Source organism: Aegilops tauschii, chromosome 3 (genome assembly GCF_002575655.3).
Source record: "Aegilops tauschii subsp. strangulata cultivar AL8/78 chromosome 3, Aet v6.0, whole genome shotgun sequence".
NCBI classification, from domain to species: domain Eukaryota; kingdom Viridiplantae; phylum Streptophyta; class Magnoliopsida; order Poales; family Poaceae; genus Aegilops; species Aegilops tauschii.
Genome location: NC_053037.3, coordinates 628,236,974 through 628,247,891, shown reverse-complemented (window position 1 = coordinate 628,247,891; position 10,918 = coordinate 628,236,974). Strand labels below are relative to the sequence as shown.

General features: G+C 43.7%; 1 protein-coding gene across 1 annotated transcript; it reads right to left on the bottom strand.

Moving 5' to 3' along the window:
* Positions 1 to 6,225: 6,225 nt before the first annotated feature.
* LOC109764505 (uncharacterized) lies at positions 6,226 to 8,709 on the bottom strand. The gene is made up of 8 exons (XM_073495822.1): positions 8,650 to 8,709; positions 8,419 to 8,565; positions 8,106 to 8,330; positions 7,537 to 8,026; positions 7,272 to 7,456; positions 7,005 to 7,196; positions 6,777 to 6,914; positions 6,226 to 6,336 (listed from the first exon to the last, which is right to left on the bottom strand). The coding sequence occupies exons 1-8, from the start codon at positions 8,707 to 8,709 to the stop codon at positions 6,226 to 6,228; spliced, it is 1,548 nt and encodes a 515-aa protein (XP_073351923.1).
* Positions 8,710 to 10,918: the final 2,209 nt, after the last annotated feature.

Sequence of the window (10,918 nt, the reverse complement as noted above, 5' to 3'; positions counted from 1 at the left end):
ATTTATACACAGCCATAGCAACCAAACAAGGGCAAGCGCTCCCACATTGAGACGAATTATAAACTAGAATTCCACCTCATGTAACCAGTTGCCGAATATATTGGCAACACTAAATGAAGGATACACGCCAAAAACTACTTGGATGACTGACCAAATAGAACGACCAACTTGCATTGGAAAAATAAGTGTTTTATCATCTCGTCGTGATGACAAAACACACATTGCTTATTTCCATGCCAATTCCTCTTAATAATATTATCTTTGGTAAGAATGACTCCTCGACGAAGATACCACGCAAAGATTTTATTCTTAAGTGATCTTCATTTTCTAAATCTTCTTGTTATTATCAACTGGCACCTCTGACTGGATCAGAGCACTATACATAGAATCGATCGTGAATTTACCATTCACCTGTAGACTCCAATGAAATTCATCAGTTCCTTGTGATAATTGCACTGTGGATAATCTCAATAATAGAGAGTTCCACTATTCAAGTCTGGGACAAATTAAATCTCTTCTGAACGTCACATTCGGGGGAAAGGAATCCAGAACCATTGCGATAGTACCACCCTTGTGATGCACAAAATTGTATAGAGACGGATATTGTTCACGGAGTATAGCATTACCGGGCTACTTATCCTTTCAGAATCTAATTTCTGATCTGTCCTTAATAGCGAATGACCCATAGCACAAGAAGCAGGGTTAGCTTGAAGTTCTGATTGCTACTACTTTGTATCGGCAGAAGAAGATTGAGACAGAAGATAGAAAGTGAGAGATTGAGATGAATTTTTGGCTTTGGGTGCTACTACTCTGGACATGTGTGTTGCCGCTGCTTCAGCGCTTCACTATTTGCTGGGTCAACTATTTAGTACTACCTCCGTCTCATAATATAAGATCATTTTTAAAGCCGTGTTAGCTTGAAAAATGATCTTGTATTTTGGGATGGGAGCAGTAGAAAAAATAAGTATTTAAATTATGAACTACATCCACCTATAGAAAAAAGGTTTGGCCCACTAAGTTATAACAACACAATTTCACAGGCAGAAGGGAGTGATGCAAGCATAATAAGAACCATGGCAGAAGGGAGTGATGAAGCAAGAAGGGTAAGTCAGTTGCCACGTAACACAAGATAATGTGGTTGAATATGCATGAAGAAAAAAAATTGTTGACCTCATAAGAAACACTAAATTATTTTGTCCAGTAATATTATTTTATTGATCCTTAAATGTCTTAACAACTATATGCCGCTGGGAACACTTGATCTTCATCACCATAATATGTTCACCACCCATCCATCATCTTGAATTTAGAAATATATTCAAAAGAAAAGAGAAAATCTCATGGATGCATGTCGTGGCAAGTCCGTGTAGAGGCCAGCCAGGGGTTATCCGTCTTCTCAAGAGAAGTACCACGGTACGTCTACCTGCTCTCAATTACTTTGAGAGGAGTGCTTGGGTACAAACCCACCCCAACCCCCCCCCCCCCCCCCTCCCTAAAACGTATAATGGATAGTATGGTCATTTCACTAGGTATAGGAATACCCACCCGACGCCGTACGTCCGCGCGCGACGTCGTACGCCCGCCCGCGTATGCCGCACCCGTCGCTGTACGTACGCCCGCCCGCGTACCCGCACCCGTCGCCGTACGTCGCCGCCGTACGCCCGCACGTCTCCACGTTGGCGTCGACAGTTATTGGAGAGAGAAAAAAAGACACGATAGCCGCCAACGCCCGCCATCGAAACCCTGAACCCTAACGCATCCACGCCGTCTCCACGTCGGCCCCCGTCTGCACGAAGTCGCCGTCGCCCGGGTCGCCGCCCAAACAGGCCGCCGCGCGTGCCCCGGCGCCGTTGCCGCCGCGTTCCATTCCCGTCGCCCAGATAGCCGCCCACCCGTGATCTACGTCGCCGCCTCCCTCCGCGCACTACGCCTGCTACGACCAGCCATCGTCCTCACGCCGTCGACACCTGCCTCCGCCGGCCAGCAACGTCACGCCGTCATCACGTTCGTCATCGGAGAAAATGGATCCTGCTGAAATCCTCGCCGCCGTGCAAGAGGTTGGTTTGAGACATCGTTGTGCTTGATGAAATAATTGTTTTAGGGATGAAGTTACACGGTGTTTGATTGATCTTAGAATTTTTTTTAAACATGTATAGTTAGAGGAGGAGGGCGATTATGATGGCGATGATTACGGCGAGGACAAAGAAACCTCGTCACTGAATATGGATGAACCTGCTGAGGAGAACTACATGAGTTTGGATGAATCTTATAGTGGCAATGTAAGTGTGATCAATGTTGATAAGAACAATAAATATGATAAACCGCACGGACAATTACATGGTTTTTTGCATCATGCAGCGACATGGCGATGATGATGATGATATGGATATAGATGATTCATTTGCTGAAAGTGCACTCCGGGTATGTTTTTAAAAAAATCAGAGAAGAAATGACATAATAATCATATGAGCGCTTACATGTATTTTTTTGCAATGTGTGCAGATGGACGAGGACGGGGACTTTGTGAGGAATATTGTGGACGATGAAAGTGACAAATCGCACGTTGATGCATCTCATGATGACAGCTCCAGCAAAGTAAGTTTTGAAACTTACATACATTACATATTAAAATAATAACTGACTGACATAAATGGTTTAATGCATTAATTTACAGGGAGATGTAGATGGTACAAGCGGGAAGGATGAAATGTTGGTGATGATCTGTTTAATTTCGACATCGGATTTGATGAATATCAGCAAGAATCATTGGACATGCATTGGAAGGTCATGAGGAAGACGTTCAAGTCATTAGGAGAGGCTTACAATTTCTATAACCAATATGCTTACGAGCGTGGTTTCAGCGTAAGAAATGACTCACTGAAATATTCGAAAGGTCCTGAGGGAACTAAGCGCTTGAGAAAGTATATGTGTGCGAGAACTGGGAAACGACAGGCAAAACTTTGTACAATGGAAGGCAGGACCCGCGGGCTGAGAGGGGAGACTCGTTGCTTCTGCGATGCGCATATAACTTTGAAACTTGATAAAGAGCGTGACGTTTGGTATGTCAGCAGTTTCAGTGATGATCACAGTCACGTACTAGCTAGACCGGATGAAGTCACATTTCTTCGGTCTCATAATCAGATAAAAGAATATCAGAAAGCTGAGATCTTAACTATGGCAGGTGCTGGAATCAGGAAACATATGATTTATGATCAACTCATAAGTAGGTACGGGTCATATGCAAAGGCTGGTTTTGGGAGGAAGAAGCTTTATAACATGTGTTATAGAGAAAAAATGAAGTTGCTTGCACAAGGTGATGCAGATACTGCCATTGGGATCATGATGACCAGAAGAGAGAGGGATCCAGATTTCTTCTTTGAGCACACCGTCGATGATGAAGGAAGGCTGAGAAACCTATTCTGGTGTGATTCTCAATCACGTCAAGACTATGTTGACTACGGTGATGTGACCATCTTCGACGGCACATACAGAATGAATAGGTATGGCATGCCATTTATACCTTTTGTCGGTCTGAACAACCACCGTTGCACCACGGTATTCGGTTGTGCTCTTGTGTCTGACGAGACGGAAGATTCATATGTCTGGCTGCTTGAGACGTTTTTTAGGGCTCATTGTCAGAAGAGGCCCAGGTCAGTAATTACTGATGGAGATGCAGCTATGATTAAGGTCATCAGAAAGGTACTTTCAGAGGTTTGGCATCGTCTTTGCTCGTGGCATATTGAGAAGAACATGCAGAAACACCTTCATCATAAGTCTCTAAAGGAGTTCAGGTCTCTACTTTATTATGCCACTTCAAAAAAAGTATTTGAGGAGAGATGGGCAGCGTTTACCGCCAAATGGCAGTCGGAGAAAACAAAGACATGGTTACGTAGGATGTACAAGAAGAAAAGGCTTTGGGCTGCATCATATTTGTCTGGTGGGTTTTTCCTAGGTATGCGAAGTAACCAGCAAAGTGAGAGTCTGAATTCATGTCTTCACTTGCATCTAGACTCCGGTATGACTATTGTTGATATGATTGTGCACTATGAGAACTACATAGTTCGTCTCCGTGAGAACGAGGCGCATGACGATTACACAAACTCACAGACAGTCCCAGTACCAGTATTGGACGAGTGTAAAGATATTGAGAAATCAGCTGCCCGTGAGTTCACTGCGGCAAACTTTTATATCTTACAGGAAGATATGAAGAAGGCACGGGAGCTTGAGGTCCTTGAGAGACTGAGAGGAGCAGACACTCACAGATTCATACTGGCATGGAAGGAAAATAGGGATATCAGATTCACTGTGGACTACACCCCAGGTAACTCCGAAGAAACCGTGAAGTGCAGTTGCAGAAGCATGTATCGCAAAGGACTTCCTTGCAAACATATTCTTCACGTTCTGATTCAGCTACGCTTACGTGAGATACCTAAGTGTTTAGTATTGCGGAGGTTGAGCCAAGTTGTAAGGGGTGGACTTCCCGTGAAGCGCACTAGCGATCTGTTTGCGTGGGGATGGGCAGGTGCAGGGGACAGAGCTAGGTACAGCGAGTTGACTATCTTATTTGCCGAAGCAACTCATAAAGCATGCCATAAACCATTTTTATTCGACAAGTTGAAGGCGGCTCTGAGGGACATAATAGATAATGATTACACTGAGGAGGATGAGCCTAGTGCGGAGGTAAAGTTTGTGAACGACGATGCATTTGAGCCTAATTAATCAAGATCATGGTCTTGTTCGTGATCCCGCAAAAGTTAACACCAAAGGCGCACCAAAACATAATGTTAAAGGCCGCGGTAAGGATGGTCCTGATGTCACTAAAAATGGGCGACCTAAAGCTTTTGATGAGAAAAGCAAACGTCAATGTGGACAGTGCGGTCTTACAGGTCATTATAAGTCCACGTGCCCTCAAAATCCTAAGTATGATTTTCGTATGTTATTGTAAATCTTATTGTTCAAACCAAATTTATTTGTTTATTGTGAATTAACACATATCTTACTGTTTTGGTATGTAGGAACTTTGCTTGAATTCTGGAGTATTAAAGATTGCATCGCCCTTTGATTCAAGACAGTTTTTTGATGGATTGCTATGGAAGATTGCTTCACCCTTTGATTGAAGACAGTTTTTTGATGGATTGCTTCTATCTATGTGATCTTTTATAATTGTTACATTATGTTATATGGGACTTATTGTACTTTGTTGATGTCAGACTATTTGCTACGACACCGACATAAGTATTTGTTTGATGACAGACTATGTAAAGCAAGAAGTATTTTTACTATGTTTATTTTGATGTGCTCATTATGCACTGTAGTGCCGTCGCTGTTTACTGTTGATTTTCTGCACTGTACAGTCGCCGTCGCTTACAACCCCGTCGTTTTTTATATAAAAAGCCCGACAAGTGCGCCGGCGGCACTGTCCCACAGGGCAGCGTCGGACGGCGGCAGCAGAGCGGGTTAATCAAAGGAGTTCGACTGCCTATGTGCCGCCGTGTATATAAGCCGGTCGTCGCGCGCTCCGTCGGGCGAGGTGGGACTAAACATTTCCCGTCGCCCCGCGTAGTACTTGGGCCGTCGTCGCGCCGCGTGGTACTTGGGCCGTCGTCACTCCGCGGGCTGTGCAGTGTTATTGGGCCGGCCCACGCGGTCACGCGCGTCGCTGCAGGCACGGCGGCTGAGATAGGAAAGGTTTAGTCCCACCTCGCCCGACGGAGCGCGCGACGACCTGCTTATATACCAAGCGGCGCATATGCAGTCGAACGCCTCCGATTAAATCGCTACGCTACCCGTCGTTCGACGCTGCCCTGTTTGACAATGCCGTCGGTCAAGTCTGACGTCAGACTGGCCGGCACACTTGTCGGGCTATTTTTTTTTAAGAAAAACTAAGAACGTCGGTGTTACAAGCGACGGCGGCAGTGCTGAAAAACAACAGTAAACAACGACGGCAATATAGTGCGTAATGAATACATGGGCATTTTTTTAACATTTACCAGTACAGGAAAACATGGACTGTTATATCCAAACAATTTGACGATGGCAGAACTATGAATATGAATAATTCCAATTTAAAGACAGCGGCATGAAGACAAAATAATAATCCAAATGTCATTCTCGACTTAAATATTCAAAATAGTAGTGTCTTCTTCGTCACAAGATATCAAAGTCGAAATAAATGTAAACATTATTTGAGCCTACAAAATTTCTAGTACATAAATTTTGCCACATTTATTTCTTCTTTGCAATCCGGGTAACTTTGTCCTTCACATCGTTGAGCGTATTTCTCTCTGAAAAAATAAGCTGCGCAATCATTAAGTCCCTCGATTTATCAATTGACCCCTGTTAGAATTTCATATTAGTACAATCCAAATAGTATTACATAATGAATTCAATTGAATATAAGCATTTGAAATAAAACCAGACCTGGGGAAAATGGCTTGTCCATTTTTCACCGTTCCAATATTGAAAGCATCGAAGAACAAATATTCCACATGAATTGCTGGTCCATACAAACAACGTTTCATAAGTTCTCATTTCAGGTAAGATATTAAAATAATATGAAAGTATTTACTCACCCGTCTTCTTGTTGTGGCATCGTATACGTGTTGATAGGCCAGGTAGACACATCCGGATAATTCACAGCACCGCTCACATTCGCATTACGTATGTCATATCCAAGTTGTTTTCTCTGTTCATATATATAATAGCACGGAAAGAATTTAACATAGTTCAGTTACTAAATGATAGTTTCAATATGCTCATGAAAATTTATGCCGTACCAGCTCCTCAACTTTGTCTCTAATTTCACTGTCAAGTTCGGGTCCCATCAAAGAATCAAGAACCTGGAACTCTTCCTTCGGGCGATGCATGACGATCGAAACCCAGTGGGTATTTCCCTTATTAAGAGGAATATAAATCTGCATCACAACGAAAATATGATGTAATCGACACATACTCTCTTATTATATATATCCCATATATGCATACATTAAGGCAGTTGAACTTACCTTGTCTTTTTTAAAATACTCATCGGTGCATCTATTCACGGGTCCATTCTTCTTCGCCACAACTTCATTGTCATTTTTTCCTGGCTCGGTGTCCAGTCTAAATTCAAGTAACCAATTGACCAGCCAGGTCGGCATTATATGACGATCGTCACCAACAACTCCCAACAGATACGGCGAATAAGCATTGATAACCTGAAAATAATTTAAATGATGTATAACAATTCCAATTTGCATTGAATGCTAATAGAAAACACAACAATAACTTACATCACCGGTTAGCCATTGATGGTCAAGAATCTTACAAGCTCTCTCTGCACTAAGACCTTCGCGCATGCCATCATTGAATATTTCCTTCTTTCTATGTTTTGCTGACCGCTCATAAGCACGAACAAACTTAACACTAGCTTTAATCACATCGTATTCATCTTGAAAGACTTCTTTCTCGAATAGTTCTGCAATACATGACGGTAATATGTTAATAAGTCAATGATAAGTAGTAAGTTCAGCTCGAAAACAATATGATAAAACTCACTTGCTTTTGCTGAACGTTTTGCACGCTTTGTCGGTATAACTGGCATATAAGGAGACTTTATAAGGTTTGATACCTTCCGCTTCCGTTTCCCTACAACCTCCTCATGTACCTCATCTTCTCCAATAGAATCTACGGATCCACGTGATGCGATTTCATCTGTTCCTAAAGATGTAACGGATTTCTCATCAGATACCTCAGGAACTTCGATAGGATCTTCTTTATCACCCTTGAAACTATCAAAATATTCAGGTGTGCAATAATAAGGTCTCTTCTCTTCAGAATCATTAATATCATCTTCATCATCCTCTTGCACATTCTTTTTTCCTGGTGTTTTGAAATTGTCCATGTCAGGATTATATACAAATTCTTTACGAGGTTTTACACCATAGTTTCTAGTTTCACTATTTTCACCATACTCATTCTCTTCTTCTTTTTCAATATCACCGGCTTTGTAGAATACAGTGCTTTTGTTCAATTTCTCTATGACCCTCTGTGATTAAAAATTAGTTGTAATTAGTTATGTGACACATCAAAAAACAAAGTGAACGGCAAAATAAGAAAACTTGTACCTGTGCGCATAGCTCCGGCATACGAAGCATGTCCTTACGAATGTGCTTCAGCTCAGTCAAAATCCGATCCATAATAGGGTTCTGGGTAGCTGAAGCCTCAGATGTACTCACACCTGTTCTCCTTCCAGTAATGTTAGACTTTCTCGTACTGGATTTCTTGTTATTTTCAGCCTGTTCCATTCTAATTTTGTTTAATCGGTACTCTTCAGTAATGGTGTCATCGATCTACAACATAAATAAGAATCATACAATCATATTTAATTAATAATTAATTGCAGACTTTAAATGAAAATATATATATTTAACGTATTACCATTCCAACACCACGACCATATTGAAAGTCGTACTTGTCTCTTTTCTCTGTTGTCGCTTCTGTCCAATTCCTCATCAAGGGGCTCAACAGTGCTAAAGGATCATACCGCGGACCGGTGCTTAGCTGCACCTTCTCCCAATATAGATACTGCAAAACAAAAAAACTACCATTTAGCATATGTTACACTATTATTACATAATACAAATATTCAATTTAAAAAATAAATCATACCTGCAGAAGTGCTAGGTTGCCACGTGGCCATTCCCTAACACGGCCGGGCTGCAAGAGCATACCAATCTCCGACAAACAAAACCGCAAAGTGAATGCGTTCCAGTTGAACTTTTTTATCTGCCTGACATCTTACACTAATGCATAATAATTCTTCGGAATGTACTCATCAGACACTGATGCAATTATAGTCCCTAACAGGACGAGAAACGCCATCCGAACAAATTCATCGTCCGCGTTTTTATTTCTCTCAATCTTCTCAATAAGATCATCAATCAATATTTTACCATTCTTCTTGTTAACAAAACTAGATGGAATTTTTTTATTGCTTTGCCTTGGTCCATACTCAAAAAACTAGAAACATCCACTCCTTCATTCTTCAAATCAAATATAGTGAACACATCATCAGGCCTCAGTGAAATCAACCCTTTTTCCGGCTGCCTCTTGGACCATGAATTTTTTACTACTAGGATTGTAACCATGAATCATAAGCGCAAGCAAATTATCACGCATCTTGACCGAAGGTATTCGTAACATGACCTCCATCTCCGTTTCGTAAAATGTAAATCGCTGACTTGGTGTTAACTTATTAACAAGACTAACCCACTTTTCTACGGAACATGCAATCACACCATCGATGTCCATACTGCATATAATAATATCTATGTGACGTTGCATGCAGCTAATGTGTTATATTATGATGAAACTAACAAAGGAAATACCTACCCGACGGCGACTAGTGCGGGCGACGGCGACCACAGCGGCTGACGGCGGCGTCTGACGGCGACAGCTGCGGATGACGGCGGGTGCTGACGGCCGGCGCTGACGGCGGGTGGTGACGTCGACTAGTGCGGGGTGACGACGGGTGTCGACGGCGGGTCGACGCTGTCGGGCGGGGAACGACAGTGTGGGCGGCGGCGGCCGACACGGATCAGATCGGGCGCGTCGTCGGCACGTACGAGGCAAAAGTGCATGCGCGACGTGATTGGGCGACGTGCGCGATTGTCAGGAATATTCCCTCACCTAGCGACGGCTCGTGCAGATATTTGCGGCGTCGGGCCCGCGACGATTATTAAGTGGGCGACGGCCCGTTGATTTTAATAAGCATATGTCTACAGTATCAGTGTGGGCGACTGCTAGTTTAGTCCCACCTCGGCCGCTGAACGACGCCCCGACCAACTTAAATAGCCGCGTCAGTTAACCCATACATGGTCATATTTAATATTGTGATATGGCTCTACATAACAGCCCAGCAGTACAACTGTTCGGGCTGTACTGCCCGGGCAGTTAGGTAAAGTCACATCGCACTATTAAATATGTATTTATTTATTTCTAGAATTTTGTCATTTTGTGTATTTTTTAAAATTTTACACGAAAAACAAACATGTTTCTAACATTTTTTTACTCCGTCAGACGTCACAAAACTTTTTTCACACGTTGGCATCACCATCCATAGCACCCACGCCAATTTACATATTTTTCCGACGCTCTACAGATTTTCTATGATTTTTCGGACCGAAAACACTGCCCGGACGTGACGCAACGTGCGTTCGTAGTCGGATTTCGTTCATCTTTGGCGTGCGGTACCCGGGCGGGTCCCCACACACGCTGGTAAAAGTTGGGTGCATTCCGGCAAACCGCACGGGCGCTTGCTGTGGAAGCCGGTGGTTTCGGTATGGGTGGAGGGGACCCTCGGTCGTACGTCTCTCCGTCGCATCCGCCAAACTCGCTCATTTTTTTCCACAGGCCACAGTGACCATGCAGGGCACGCACGCCAAAATTTATCGCGTTTCGACGCTCTATGGATTTTCTATGATTTTCCGGGCCGAAAACCCCAAAAACACTGCCCGGACGTGACGCAACGTGCGTTCGTAGTCGGATATCGTTCATCTCTGGCGTGCAGTACCCGGGCGGGTCCCCACACGCGCTGGCAAAAGTTGGTGCATTCCGGCAAACCGCACAGGCACTTGCTGTGGAAGCCGGTGGTTTCGGTATGGGTGGAGGGGACCCTCGGTCGTACGTCTCTCTGTCGCATCCGCCAAACTCGCTCATTTTTTTCCACGGGCCATAGTGACCATGCAGGGCACGCACACCAAAATTTGTCGCGTTTCGACGCTCTACGGATTTTCTATGATTTTCCGGGCCGAAAACCCCGAAAACACTGCCCGGACGTGACGCAACGTGTGTTCGTAGTCGGATTTCATTCATCTCTGGTGTGCGGTACCCGGGCGGGTCCCCACACGCGCTGGCAAAAGTTGGGTGCATTCCGGCA